This window comes from Alligator mississippiensis, chromosome 10 (assembly GCF_030867095.1).
Source record: "Alligator mississippiensis isolate rAllMis1 chromosome 10, rAllMis1, whole genome shotgun sequence".
NCBI classification, from domain to species: domain Eukaryota; kingdom Metazoa; phylum Chordata; order Crocodylia; family Alligatoridae; genus Alligator; species Alligator mississippiensis.
Genome location: NC_081833.1, coordinates 16,201,927 through 16,217,391, shown reverse-complemented (window position 1 = coordinate 16,217,391; position 15,465 = coordinate 16,201,927). Strand labels below are relative to the sequence as shown.

At 48.8% G+C, this 15,465-nt stretch overlaps 1 protein-coding gene across 1 annotated transcript; it reads right to left on the bottom strand.

Moving 5' to 3' along the window:
- Positions 1 to 3,570: 3,570 nt before the first annotated feature.
- On the bottom strand, positions 3,571 to 15,465 carry ESS2 (ess-2 splicing factor homolog). The gene is made up of 10 exons (XM_006260115.4): positions 15,204 to 15,465; positions 14,919 to 15,087; positions 12,432 to 12,530; positions 11,347 to 11,516; positions 10,059 to 10,176; positions 9,183 to 9,316; positions 8,970 to 9,072; positions 5,193 to 5,302; positions 4,892 to 5,007; positions 3,571 to 4,322 (listed from the first exon to the last, which is right to left on the bottom strand). Exons 1-10 carry the CDS (start codon positions 15,372 to 15,374, stop codon positions 4,037 to 4,039), a joined length of 1,476 nt encoding a protein of 491 aa, XP_006260177.3. The 5' UTR covers positions 15,375 to 15,465; the 3' UTR covers positions 3,571 to 4,036.

Sequence of the window (15,465 nt, the reverse complement as noted above, 5' to 3'; positions counted from 1 at the left end):
CTATTTGCAGCAATGCCATGGCAAGGACGTTTGGCACCCAGGGCAAACTCGCAGCAGCAGCCTGCCCTTGCCCCATGCACAGATCTAGGGGGCACCCCCCCCACTTGCCCAAGAGAGCATGTAGCAGCAGGAGCCACCCTCCCCCCGACTCTCCCCAAATGAGCTCAGTTGGGCAGTACCTGTTGGTGCCCCTTCGCTTTGGCACCTGGAGTGGTTGCCCCATTCGTCCCCCCGCTTGCCACGGTACTGATTTGCAGTCCCCACTCAGTGCCATCACCTATCGTCACCCTGATAGAAGTGCACAAGTTGCCCAGATCACCCAGCAGAGCTTCCAAATCACATCAATAATTCAAGCCAGCATCTTTATTTTTAACACAGATTTTCTCCATATACTGTAAATGACTAGTTATCAAACATGTTATCCTGTATGGGGGCAGGGCAGCTATTAAAAACATGTAGCCATCTTAAAAAGAACAGTGATTGGTTCCAATATTTGAGCAAGCTAAAAAATACCGCAGCTTGGAAAAGGCTTGTGGGGAAAAATTACCATCCACCTCCTAGCCAACAAAGAGAACAGGGGAGAGATACAATAGGGAAGAGGCAGCATTCCTGTATCTCACTTTCTCCAGGGCTAACTCCTGCTAGGTGGGAAGGGTGAAGATGCTGGAGTTCCTGCAAGCTTTACATTATAGACTCCATGTCTTATCACCACTTTCCTGTAAGAGGTGTCAAATCATTTGGGAGGGATTTTTCCATCTCTTCCCTTTGTCAAAGCTTTTGTACTACGGCAAGGGAGATGCGTCTCTCCACTACTCCATTCCCTCCTCCAGGCTTCTGAAGGAGCCAGAGGAGAGCGGGAGGGATCAGAAGAGGTGCTGCTATTAGACGTCTTTTCAGGCTTTTGTTCCCGTCACCCCAGCCCTTGCTGCAGCTCCTCACCTCCTTCCCCATCGGCATGGGCTCTAATCTTGCTGCCAGTAGCACTCTTGCACTGGTGAAACGGTCCAGAATCTTACAGCCATGGGGCTGCTCCAGGGCAAAGCTATATGCAGCACCTCTGGATTCTGGGAGGAGAGCGAAGCCTCACTTTCATCTGGCAAGCTTTCTTCTCCACCATAGCTAATGACTAGTATTTTTAGAAAATCAACTCAAATGTCTGCTGAAGTGTTGCTGGCTGCCACCCCAGACCCTCACCAAGAAGATATTTCTACTCCATTTCTTTCAAACCCCGAGTTCTGAAAAATTCCTTTATTGGTGTTTAAAGTGCCCCCACTCCTCCTTCCACTGACAACACAAATCATAGGAGTATCAGTGCACCTGCTCCCTGTGCATGTTCACTGCCTCAGTCATCAGCCCATGCCAGTGACTCTGCTGCAGTCAAGCAGAGCAAGACAGGAAATGCAGCTCGGTAGTTACAGGAGAGGGAGAGCTGTGATTTGAAAACTACTGAAATAAAATTCAAGGGGCAGCTCAACCGCTTTTTGTTCAACGCAGTTTTATACCGGGAAGAGTTAAATGACTGCTCTCCATCTGAACAGACCTGAGCCAGCAGCCACTTAATGGCAGCATCCTGAGGGATAGCCAGCACGCATTTGTTGTGGGTAGGTCTTGCTTGACCAATCTTATTTTATGACCAGGTGACCTATCATATACCTTGACTTTAAAAAAGCCTTTGATCTGGTATCCCATGATCACCTGTTAGCAAAACTGGCAAACTGCAGCCTCGACTTCACAATCCACTGGCTGGGGAATTGGCTCCGTAGTCGAACCCAGAGGGTAGTGGTTGACAGAAGTCAATTGTCGTGGTGCGCTGTGACCAGTGGGGTTCCTCAAGGCTCTGTCCTTGGGCCAATACTATTCATCTTCATTAATGATGTGGACCTTGCTGTCAGAAGCAGACTGGCCAAGTTCACTGATGATACCAAACTTTGGGGTAAAGCGTCCACACCTGAGGACAGGAGGGCGATCCAGGATGACCTTAACAGGCTCAGGAAAGGAGTAGACGAGAACCTGATGGTGTTTAACACCGAAAAATGTCAGGTTCTCCACCTTCGGAGGAAAAACCCACAGCATGCTTTTAGGCTTGGCAGTGCTACGCTGGCTAGCACTACAGAAGAAAAGGACTTGGGGGTCATGATTGACCACACAATGTATATGAGTCTTCAATGTGACATTGCAGCTAGTAAAGCGAGCAAAATGCTGGCTTGCATCCGTAGATGCTTCTCAAGCAAATTCCAGGATGTCTTTCTCCAGTTGTACTCGGCCTTGGTGAGGCCACAGCTGGAGTACTGCGTCCAGGTTTGGGCTCCACATTTCAAAAAGGATGTGGAGAAGCTCGAGAGAGTCCAGAGAGCCATGCACATGATCAGAGGTCAGGAAAACAGACCTTATGATGAGAGGCTGAGAGGTATGGGACTCTTCAGCCTGGAAAAGTGCAGGCTCAGGGGTGATTTGGTGGCTGCCTATAAGTTTATAAGGGGTGCTCACCAGGATCTGGGGGAACACCTGTTCACCAGAGCACCCCAAAGGATGATGAGATCAAATGGTCACAAACTTGTCCATGACCATTTCAGGCTGGACATAAGGAAGAACTTCTTTACTGTCTGAGCTCCCAAGGCCTGGAATAGACTACCACCAGAGGTGGTTCAAGCGCCTTCATTGAACACCTTCAAGAGAAATGTGGATGCTTATCTTGCTGGGATCCTATAACCCCTGCTGATTTCCTGCCCCAGGGGCAGGGGGCTGGACTCTATGACCTTCTGAGGTCCCTTCCAGCCCTAATGTCTATGAAATCTGAGTCAGCAGGAAGCTTTTCATGAACTTTAGAGGCCACCAGAAAAGGCCCATAGCATGTACTGCTCACTCTCCAACCAGCAGCCAATGGTAAAGGTGGCAGGCCCATTTGCCATGATTCTATTCAATCTGGCATTGTGCTAGAGGAAGCCATTACTCCACTAGTTTCTACAGAGATAGAGGGCTCCTCCCCTCCCCCCTTTATTCCTAATGGCCATCCTCAGATGAAAGATGGGGAGGAATGTGAGCACAGAAGCAGCAGACACAATATAAGCCAGCAAAGAAGCCAGGGATCTGACATCTCTGGCCTGGGCAGCCCTCTCGCCAATGCACAGCATTTGGCAATATAGGTGAATGCAAGACCCGTGGTTAAATTTATTTCCAGACAAAACATTGCTTACTTGCTAGTTCTGCTCAGATTCAAAGGCTTCTCAAGGTCTTGGTGCCTTTACAAATAAAAAAGCTGGCTAGTTCAGGTGCACATCAGACACGGTTTTGGGTTCACGTAAAGGGGGAAAGGCTTGTGTGTGTGTCCATGCACGTATTTGAAAAGCCTGAACACCTTAGTTAATAAAGCCGTTTCCATAACCAACTGGTGCAGCAAAAAGTGAAGATTTAGGCCTCGCTCAATTTAAGAAACATACTGGACTGAGAATGGGTCTGTCCAATCAGATTTGGGACCAAGGAGGGAATGGGTGAACAGAGAATATGGAGCCCTGCCTACTTTTCCTTTAGTCATCAAATCTGTCCCCTTACAGTGACACACAAACACCTTGGTTGAAGTTTGGGCACAGGCCCTTATAGGAAGCCTCACTACACTTTATAAATAGATACATCTGTACAGAAAGAGGCATTCAGATACAATCCACACGGACACTTTAAAAAACAAAACAAGAAAATAAATTTTAAAACATCCTCCACAGTCCTGGCTATTGGCCACAATCCATTTCTGGAAGGGATCCTGTCCCATAGGGAATGTGCAACACATCCAAGTACTGCCAAGAAAATATTGCACAGTGGAAAAATACTCCACTCCCCAAGAGGCACCTTTGCTTCTGTCCCAGTAATGGTGCACTTTCTGCAGGAGCTATGCCACCCCCAACGGTGGAAGTGGTCCCACATCCAGCAACTAGCGAACTGCATCCTGGCAGGTACCCTTTGTTCCTGGTGACACATGTTGCTCAGAGTTCATGGACAGCCTTGTATTTCCCAGTTCACAGCAGGCTGCTGGGGAAGGTGAGACTCAGAAGAAATCGGATGCCTTCCGCCGTTTAGGCAAGTGGAGCAGGTTGTCTGTGATGGAGGTGGGGTCCTGGGTAACTGGAGTCTGAGAGACAGTCTTGGGTGTTGGGGTGCCAGTGGGCGTGTTCGTGCCACCTGCTGGGGTCTTAAAGCCAGGGGGTCCCGTGTGGGCTGGGGAAGGGGTGTAGCTGGCTCGCAGCGCTTTGTCAGTGTATTTGCTCGCAGTCCGGTTTACTAGTCGTTGCAAAGCAGGTGACATAGCTGGGCTCAGTCCTTTAGGTGTGAGACTGGAACAGAAGCAGGGAAGGTTAGAAGGAAGTGCAAATGAAAGCACTTACCACATATCAGAGGGATGGACTACGGCACTTACCACAGGCCCCAGCAAGTCCTTCACTAGGGCCACCCTCCCCTCTCCCGGACTACTTTAATTGCAGCACAGGTCAGGACTCAGGCCGGCTGCTCTGTTGGTGCCCTGTCATCAGCCTCCCAAATGCTCTTCCATTCCACAGGCCTCCATTCACCTGTGCAGCTCCCCCACAATCATGTTAATGGCAGGAACCCTTTTAGGTCCTTAATGTGAGCAGTGCAGCCTTCCCTTTTCTTTAGGCCCACTGCATCCTCTTCCCACAGCTTCACTCCAGTTGTGGCCCAGGCCTTCCAACAACCAGGGCAGTGTGGCCTTAAAGGAGAGCAGAAAGGGCAAGGGCAAGCACAGCTACCTCCAGCATTTTCAAATCCGTTCCTAGCCCCTTCCTTCTTTTCCCTTCCCTCTTTTCCATGCTGATTTCATTCTCATAGGAAAATACTCTCTACCCCACCCTGCCTCCATAGGTTGTATATAGTGAAGCAAGCTCACCTGGCCAAGTTTTCTGTGACTTTTCTTAACGCTTCCTGCTTCTTTGCTCGGTTCTTAGCAGCCACCTCATTGGCCATCTTGAGTCCCAACCTCTCCCTGCGCCCAGGCTCCAAGATCTGTAAACATAACAAACCAATTCAGCCTCCAGGCTGTTAACAAGAGCACCGTGTTACTGAGCCCAGGTACATTGACAGCTGTGTTCCAGAGATGCGTCACAGACCCCGTAAAGATGCGTATCAGCCCATTTATTATTCACAAACTATTCACTCCCCAATCCACACCCGACATGGAGGTTCAATACCTTGAAGGCTGGTCCAGGGGTTCTGTCCACATACGGTGATTCCGACCCATCCAACCGCAGTGGGGTGCTCTCTATCTCTCCCCACGTCATAAGAGGAGACTCGTTCACACCTACCAACAAGTTAAGAAGAATCAGCCTGTGATACTACACATCTATCCAGACCACAATGCCTCAGATGCACAGTCACTGTCCCAGGGCAGAACGTCTACTTACCCCACAGGCACAGAGGCTGGTTATGAAACAGCACAAACTGCTGATCACACCATGGAACGACCATCTACTGAGAGATCATACCCTCACTGGAAGGAAGAGGCAAGCAACTTCCTTACAAAGGACACCAACCCAAATCCTCAGCATTGCCTGAGAGTGTGTTACCAGCTACAACTCTCCAAGCAGTCAAGACAACAACTAAATACATTTATGTCTTTTTCAGGAGGTTTACTCTGTTCATCTGGAAGTGCGTAACTTATGGCTAGTTTCCCTCTTTCCTCAACAGCCTGTTTTCTCCTTGTTTTGCTCTTCACAACAGGAAAAACAACTGAACAACAGGAAATCAGTCAGAGGACTCAGGGCAGATGGACCTGAATCTGCTTTCAATTCAATATTTAACATTGACTCAGTTTAAGATGACAGCATCCCTTTAACAATGTTGGAGAGATGGGAAACTCTATAAGATCTTCATTCAGTAGCTGACCTGTCAGGAAAAACTAGATCTTCTTGTTAGCTGACTTATTTCTAGAGAGGAAGCGTGTGTATCAGAGAAATGATCTACTCTGCAAATGCCCCCTGAAGACTTTGAAAAAGGATGCCAGGATCCCATTCTTCCAGGATGATGGATGAGAGTTATAGAATGGTCAGCCTAAGATCACTTAACACCCAATAAAAACAGAGCAAATTGAATTATAATCAAGACACCAGATAGGTCATTTGCAGTTCAGTTAAAACTATACATAAACAATCAGCTAAGCCATGGAATCATAGAAAATTAAGGTTGGAAGGAACCTCAGGAGGTCAATCTAGTCCAACCCCCTGCTCAAAGCAGGAACATCCCAGCCAAAGCTTTGGGTTTTGAAAACCTCCAGGGATTGAGCTTCAACCACCTCTCTAGGTAACCTGTTCCAATGTTTTACTACCCTCCTAGTGAGAAAATTCTTCCTAATATCTAACCAAAATTTCCCTTGCTAAAACTTGAGATGGCTGCTCCTTGTTCTGTCATCTGCCACCACTCAGAACAGTCCAGATCCATCCTCTTTCGAACCCCACTTCAGGTAGTTCAAGGCTGCTATTAAATCCTCCCTCAGGTCTTCTCTTCTCTAGACCTAATAAGCGCAGTTCCTCAGCTTGTCCTCGTAAGTCATGTGCCCCAGCCCCTCACCATTTTTGTTGCCCTCCACTAGATTCTCTCCAATTTGTCCACATCCGTTCTGTATTGGGGGCCCCAAAAGCCAGCGAAATGCAAGCTAATACAGAAAGATTCCATAGAGCAGAGAGGAGAGAGAAACACAGAAAACAGCAGGGCCCAACCAAAACTTGGGTGAGAATCTCAGGATGCAGAACAAGGAGTCTGAAATGCACTACAGATGACTGGGGAACCAGCCCCTGAGCCACCTGGCACAAAAGCTCAGAGCCCTATGGTGTAGCAAAACCCTGTTTCTCTTTTTTATTTATTTATTTATTTATTTTAAAATGCATTCCCTTCCCCCCTTCCCCTATCATTTCTGACTTTTTCTCTCCCTCTCTTTTCCCTATAGATAAGTATAAGTAAGCTAAGATGTAGGATAAGCTTTAAACATTTTTATTGTGGTAGCAAGTTTCTGGTTTTGGATATCCACTGTTGTATATTGTATTATTATTAGGTTTGTATTGATTTTTACTGTTGTATATTGTATTATTATCATTTTCATACTGATTTTTATTGTTTCATATGGATAGTGTATGGTTTAGACCTGTGTTTGTAAGTGAACCAAAGTCATGTCAAGTTTCCATTTTATTTGTCAAGCCTCCATCTTCTGTCCTCTGCCTGGGCATCCCATGTTGCAACTGTATGAGTCACGTACCCCTCCCATGTAAACTGGTTCCCCGATGAATGAGTGTGATTGGGAATGACTGAAATACAATGGTAGCAGGCCTCTACTGAATGGCCTGTAATGACTGGGCCATCACCTTGCATTGATTCACCCAGGAACCACGGACCTCACCGAGGAACAGAGACAAGACCAGCATTTGAAAGACAAATGACCCTGCAAAACCAGCAACTCTCACCATTAGACACCAGAAACTGCACATCCCTGCATGGAGCACACATGCTCAGTACACCAGGGGCTGACCCTTGCCTGGGCATGCCTCCTGTCACTAGGATCATACAAGGTCTGCCCCTATAAAAAGGGGCAGTGAAGATAGACCCAGTGGGAATGCCATTTCCATCTGGACCAGCACCATGCCACACCACCTATCCACCCAGAGGCCCTGCCGGCGACCCTCCTCTGGACAATACCTACTGGACAAGGACCCCTTCCAGCCTGAATAAGCAGATATTACCTGCACACCTCCTCCTACAATTTGGACTCTCTCCCTCTGTCATTCTCTCTCTCCTCCTGGACTTCAGTGGACTTCAGCCCCTGCGCCAAGCATCTTTAACTCTGCCATCATTGTGTGTGTGTATGTCTGTGTGTGTGGGGGGGGGTGCAAGGGAACCAATTTGGCATTGTGTCACCATCTCCACTGTTCAATAAAACCACTGTCATTTGCAACCCCGAGTTGGGTCATGTTTTACTGAATCCCAGTCCCTTCCTTATCTTAAATTCCAGCCTCTCTCTCGCTCTCAATTCCAGCCCCCACCCCTCTCCACTAGTTTCCTGATCTCCTCTCAATTCCTACTGCCGCTTTTCCTGTGATTTTCTGCCATCTTTCTCTGCTTTCCTGTTGCCTTTCAGTCTCTCCTGCTGCTTTTTCTGTGATTTTCTGCTGTCTGTCTCTCTGTTTTCAGGCTCCCCCCCCCAGGTGTGCATGAACCTAGACTGGTTATTTTGAATGTGTGCGCATCTGAGTTGCTAGTGTGAGAGTGTGTCTATACATATACATACACACACACAACACTGTGTGCATGATATACGAATTAGTGATCAGTGTCTAACTTTTGGGGTGTATGTGTTTGAATTGGTGATAAGCATGCATGTGCCTAGGCTGGTTTGGATGTGTATGTGCCTGAGCTGGGGGGGGGGGGGGGGGGGGGGGGGTGTTTTGTATATGTGCAATTGTGTCACGCACCCTATCTAACAGCGCAATATTGAGATCCTGAGAATTGGCCTGACCCCCCACAGGGAACAATGGGAGGTATCCCAATGTAGGTGTTGCCACTGGAAGGTTAACATTTGTGTGGTGCTTAAATCCATGCACCCTCCAAGAGCAAACCAAATGCTAAGAAAAAACATCGATGCTCCCTGCCTCAAGTCAGCCAGGTTTTCCAAAGACAGCATTTGCCCTACAAAAGGATTTTAGCAGAGACACAGCTTTGTTCAGAGGTCCCAAGATGAGCACAGTTTTTGCCTCTGATGTCTTGGATATGCAGTTATGCAGAACACCAAACATCACGCTGAGTTGTCATGTATTATACACCAAGAGCTCTTGGCTCAGACATGCACAATGGAGGTCAAACCCCACCTGTTTCCAGGAACAATGTCTCCCTAAGGATGGATGTCTGGCACATCAAAAAGTGGAAAAAGGCTGCATTACAAACCACTTTGCTTTTACAGCCGAGCAAAAAGAACCTCTTCTTACCAGGAACAGGAGAGGGGGTGGCCACAAACCCATAGCCATTCACTTTTGGAGACTCCTGAGGTATCAGCTCCTTCCCATCTGGCCCCACTTTGCCTTGTTTGTACTGAAACACAAAAGCCAGCATCAATCATCTGCAATTCGTTTGCTCAGTTTCCTCAGCTCAAATGCCCTACCAATCGCAGGGTTCAAGCAAAGTCCTGTCTGCCAACTAACCTGGGCATTGAGAGCAGCTGCTTGCTGGAGCTGCGATTTACTCAGGGCCTGGCTGAACGGGTCCTTTAGAAAGCGGGTGTTTCTGTGGACAACTTCCCGAGGCTTCTTGAATACGTCCTCCTCATCTGGCACACCTAAAAGAGCAAACTGCAGTATCACCATGCAGCCAAGAGCCCACAGTACAGGCAGGGGAGTCTAAGGCCCACAAACAGCCTAATCATCATTCATTACTGGCATTTCTGCAAGACATGAAGGTCATGAGCCAGTGCATTATGCCATCTGCATCAGTTAAAAATAAACTTCTACTAAATAGTTACATCTATGGCACAACACCTGGAAAGCAAGGTTAAATCAAGACTATTCTGAAAGGCAGGAAACCCACAAATCTCTGTGCTTTGCCGTTTATAGAGATTTAGGGCATGCTCAGTTGTCAAAGTACAGAGGCCCAGGATGTGTTTGTGAATCAATTCCATTCCCTTATGCACAGCAGCCAGGGCACTAAATCCTACCTGGGCTGGCTGTGCACAAGCAAACACAGAACACGAAGGTACTCATTCCTAAGACAAACCCATAAGGAAAGAGTTGTTACTCCCAAAACAAAACACCTGTGCAACTGGGGAAACTGAGTTCCCAGGATACAAACAGAAGCCAGGCCAAGAGCCACAGCAACTAGGAGGTGAGGGAACGGGGTCCGGAAAACTGAAAAAGGGCTCCTTTGGCAACTGCAGGTATCCGCACTTTGCAAAGAGAAAAGAACAATATGATCCCAGTGAAAGCAGCTCAAACTAGCAAAACACTAGGAGCAGCAAAAAATGAAATGCAAGTGCTATGTGGCATCTGCCAAGCTGGAAGATTGCACTCCAGCATGCGCCTCACCTGCTGGGTAATACATGAGGGAATTGCGAGCCTTGTACTCCCATGTCTCCAGTCCAGCTTTGCTGCTTTCGAGGGCCTGCTGCTCTGCTGAGGGCAGCGCCAGATTCTCTTGTCGCCGCTGGAATCAAATAAAGAACAAAGTTTTAAATTTCTGCATTGCAAAGAAAACCAAGCTCCCAATGCCTGTGCTTGCTTCTCTGGGCTTAGTCTTTTAGCTGCTCTGCTCTTGTGTGAAAAGGAGCTCAGAGACTATTTAACTGGAAAAACTAGGGAGAATATCATCAGGTAGCAGAATAACAACATATGTAACTGAAAGGGAGATGTACAAGTATTAGTCCTGGAAAAGCCTCTTGCATTTTTAAATATCCCTCTTCTAGTGCCCAGGTTGCATTCACTGTGTTCGGAGTGCCCCATTCTAGTGCCAGCCTGGTTTTCTGAATGGATCCAATACCTTTGGTGTCAGATGCATTTAGAAGACCAGATTCATGATGGGGGCAGAGAAGTGTAAATTATTCTTAAGGCACCTTGGTGGACTGAAGGTGGCAAACTCTGTGGGATCAAAGGCAAATCCTCAACTAGAGAGACTGTCACTTGGGCTCCAACCCCTATCACTGCTTCACACACACTCTATGAAGCTAAATGGGGAAGACTATTTTTAAGTGTCTCCAGTCAGATTTTACCTACAACATTTTATATCAGCAGCACAGAGGATTCTTAACATCAGGAGCTGAAAGAGGCAGGGTATGTTTGTGCAACATGCAACAGGTTGACAGATGAATAAATGAGATCTGCTTTTTAACTGCTCTCTGTGATGATGTTGCAGCTTTGAAAGGGGCCTGCCAAGAGTTACAGGTCTACTCTTCTACAGCCCTTCACACTTCCAAAGCTCTCTCCAAACATAAGCCTTAGCACCTGAGAGTAAGACATCATTATCCCCGAGGGGGGAGGTGAGAAACTGGAACAGAGGGATGCAAGTGACTGTCATAAGCCACAGCAAATTGGAGCAGACCCCATATTGAAGCTTGGTGCAACAGATCCCATCCCCCCATGCATACACAACTCAAAGTCAAGGCAGTGAATCCTTTTCCTTTACTGTAACAACCTTGTATCTGAAGACAACCACGTATCTGTATCTCAGAGTCAGTGGGACCCCCACAGTGAAAGAGAACATAAAAGCCAACAGAAACAAAGAAGCATATTTCTTTCTTGCTTGGTTTAGCAGATGGCGGCAATTCCCACAGTTTAAATGTTTTACAACAGCTTGGATACTGTCAAGCCGTTTCCCCACCTGAGCAAACTCCTCTTCGGCTTTGTATAACCAAGCATGCTTGGCCTTCTCCTTCTCTTTGGCCACTTCCATGATCTGCTCAAATGAGGCATTATCCTCACTGGTGTGTTTTGCTAGGAAGCTGTCCAGGCTAGGAAGAACGTCCTTACCTTCTTCCTTCTCTGCATCTCCTAAAAACAAGAAAAAAGTAATTAAGAAAGATGCTCACACCTCCCTCCCCCTCCCTCCAAAGGTCAGTGTTTAGTTACTAATCTGTTTTGGAACCCTTTTCTCCACTGGCCCACTATTCACTTGAGCAGGGGTTAGCAAGCTACAGTTCATGAGCTGAAAGAGGAGATCCAGCAGGGGAAATTGAAGGTGCACAGCAATGCTGCACCTACTTCCCTCTCCTTTGCAGAACCTCCCTCCGCAACTCTCCCTGTTGCCATCTCATGCCCATGCTCACACAAAGAGTTTGCCCCTCTCCATTGCCACTGAAGACAGGGACTGGTGGCAAGGGAAATCATAGGCATCTCAGTTGCATCAGGGGACAGAGATCTGCAGCCCACAGCTGGGGGCTGGGTTGGAATTGACAAAAAAAAAAAAAAAAAAGGTTGCACACCCTTGCCCTTGAACACTTGTGAGGACTCTGCATCTTAAGGTAAATACGTACGTGGTTCAGACCAGTGTTGAGTTGACTTCAGTTATGAAGGACCTACGATTGATTTTTCCATAGGCCCTTTTAGGACCCCTTGCTGGTTCACATTAAAGCACTGTTATTCCTGTTCCTTCACCTGACAGCCTACACTCTTTGATGCACGTACATATGGCTATGGCCCTATCACCCTGCCCACAGGCATTAGATTAGCCTTTTTTGTGCGATATAACAAAGCCACCTCCTCAGAACTGCCTAAACTAGGAGACTGCATTCAGGAGCCCTGCAGCATCACAACCTGGGAGAGCGCTTCCCTTAGCAGAGTTATAAAGTCCTTCCCGCATCTGGCGCTTAGCAAAATATTAACATCAGAGGAAACTGAACTCACAACACTATCTTCCTTTCAACTGGAGGATGCCCCCCACCCTGCAAGGCAAAACCCCTTGCCTACCTTCCTCTGCAGCTTTGATCCCAACCTTGGGCTTGTTCAACAAGGAAGGGGCAGTACCTGGATGCACCTCAGGTGTTTCAAACGTGGCTGGAGTAACATCTGTAGCAGAGAAAAATTTCAATGCTGTGAGCAAAGCGTGAAGTGGGACATCAGCTCATTATCCCACCAGTCAAGCAAGAGGCAGCAGCTTCTCCAAAGGGGCCAGCTATCTGCTCCTGTTACTCATCACTGGCATGTAACTTCCTGCTGGGAGAAGGGAACTCTCTAAAAAGCAGGGAAGGTTGTCAAATGATATATATCTGATTCAGTTCTAACCACTGATGAGCCTTCTGCTCTGCTAAACAACCAGCCCTATTCCTACTCAAACCAATGACAAAAACTCCCCAATGACTTGGGGGGACTGGACCCCAAATGCTGTAGTTTTGGGGTTTAATCAAATCAAAAGCTCCCGACAAAAAACAAATCTTGGCACATGTTTGAGATAGCCCGGCTTAGGTTGTTGGCAGCACCAATCCCACTCAGTAACACAGACTTTGCTGCAGAGGGGCAAGGTATCAGTCAAGTACTAGCTACGACTTTCTAGGCAGGCACCCAGACACCACAGCAAGAACCCAACTAGGATCCAAGTTCCTCTACAGGGAAATCTAAAAAAGTCACCCAGCTGAAATTTAAGTAGATGCCAGCCCAGGCAGCAACCCCCCAAACTAGGTTGGGAGAGGAGGTCTGAAATGGTCTCAAAAGTTTATACAATACAGGTCCATACAACATAACATACCTAGCAGCATGTTCGCTTAACTGAAATGAATGGGAAGCATAACTGGGAACAAGTTCTCTGCACTGGCTATTGAATGAAACTGTACATCTACTCTGAACAACAGGCGCTGCTTGCCTCCAAGCACAGTCAAAGCAGTTTATGGCATGAACTGGCATTTGCCATCACACTTTCTCACTGTGCATCTGACTGTTCATTGCATCTCTCTTCCCTAATCCCTTCATTATGCTAAACAAGCTGCCAACATGCATTTTTAAACAATTTAGAGCTTGCATTGGACCTATTCTTAAAGTAATACCTGAAACAAAAATGGGTATACTAAAAGCTGCGCTATCCGGCATTTTACAAGCCGGCATGCCCACCACAGTACTTCCGGTTTCTCTTGAGTCCCCCACGCCCAGGGACAAAGCAGCCTGCGCTGCCGAGTCCCCACAGCCCGGGGGCATAACAGGCTGCACAGGGTTGTGCGGGGCCTGCCTCCCTGTCCCGCGGGGCGATGCAGCAGGAGGGATGGCAATGCTGCAGGAGAGGCAGAGGGACACCCCAGACACGGCAGGGGCCGCTCAATTAACCGGCATATTTTGTTTTCCGGCATCCCCCATTCCCAGGGGATACTGGATAACAGAGCTTTTACTGTATATAACATGCCTGCTACATTTTCCTTCTTGATCCATCAAGGTATATTTCACATGACAAAATGCTTCCTGATAGAAAGAAAGTGTAGCATGGTTCAACACATCTGGCCATTTGTGTGTCTAATGTGACTGTCTAAGAGCACGAAGTAACCTCAAATCCAGTGGGAGCTAGAACATAAAAACTGCCGTTTACTGGGTCAGACCATAGGTCCATCTTGTCCAGTTTCCTGTCACGCAGCGGCAGAGAGCAGAGGCTGAAAGGGAGAGTGAACTGGGTCTGACCAGGGTTTTTTCCACTATTGCTCTCTCACTTGCAGCCTCCAGCACTTAAAGTCAAGAAAGCTCCAATTCAGAGGCTGTAGACCTCACTCCTGTGCTCAATAGCTACCGATACCCGTTTTTACCCCTTTTCTCCTAGAATTTGTCCCTCTTCTGAATCTGCCTAAACTGTCAACTTCTGTGAGTGGTGGCACGGAGCTCCACACGTTAGTGACACGCTGTGTGAGAGAGAAATTCCTTTTATTTGTTTTAGACTCACTGCCTCGTTCCACCTTGTCACCCCTCATTCTTATACTGCGAGAAACAGAAGGTAATAAATCTCTGTGGACTTTCTCTTCGCCATTTAGTATTTTGTACACCTTTATCATGCCCCCCTCAAGTTTCTAAACCGAACAGGCCCCGCCTCTCTAGTCTCTCCTCTTTTGAAAGCCCCCCCGTACCACCAACCGTCCCTGCTGCCCTTCTCCAGCTCCTCCATCTCCTTTGTGAGGTGCGGGGACCAAACCTGGGCACCGCATTCAAGGTGAGGGCACTGCAGGGACCTAGAAAGGGGCACAAGGATGAGTTCAAAAAAGGTTTCTTTGTGTGCTGCTCATTTCGTGCCTGCCTCGCTTCAAACCTGCCTTCACGGCAGCCCTCACCAGCCGCCACCAAGACGAGCAACACGTGTCGCTCTCTGGCCCAGCCTGGCCCCCCGTGCCGCGTCCTGTGCTCTCAGGCCTTAACGACACTAACGTCCAGGCGAGCGCTCGCTGCTGGCACGACGGTGCTCAGGAGGGACGCAACCCGCATGAGACTTACACGGGGCGGCAGCGTCCCTGCCCGAGCGGCCCAGCGCGGAGCCGAACTTGATGGCAATCTGCCGCATCTTCTCCAGGTCGCCGCTCTCCTCCGCCTCCAGGTACTCGCGCTGCGCCCGCAGCCGCGCCACGTCGGGGAAGAAGTCGCGCTGGATGATGTTCTCCAGGCCCTGCGGGCGGCACGTACAGCCCAGCTGGGGGGGCGTCGCCCTGGCGACCGGCCTCCCCTCCCCCACCCGCTCCTTCTCCCCATCCCCCCTCCGCCCCGCCCCGCCCCGCCCCGCACCTCGATGTAGGCCTCCTCGTCCAGAATCTTCTTCTTGCGCCTCGCGGCAGCCACCACCGCCAGCGCCGCCGCCTCCCGCCCCGCCGGCACCAGCGCGGCCCCCTCCACCTCCACCGCCGCCGGCTCCGCCATGGCCTCGGCAGCGCCCGCAGGAACCAGGACGCGACTCATCCCTTGGCGGCCGCCGTCCAAAGCCACCCTACGCGCGCGCAAAGGCTGCCGGGATTTGTTTGTATCGCTGCCCCCCCACCTCCAGTCCACC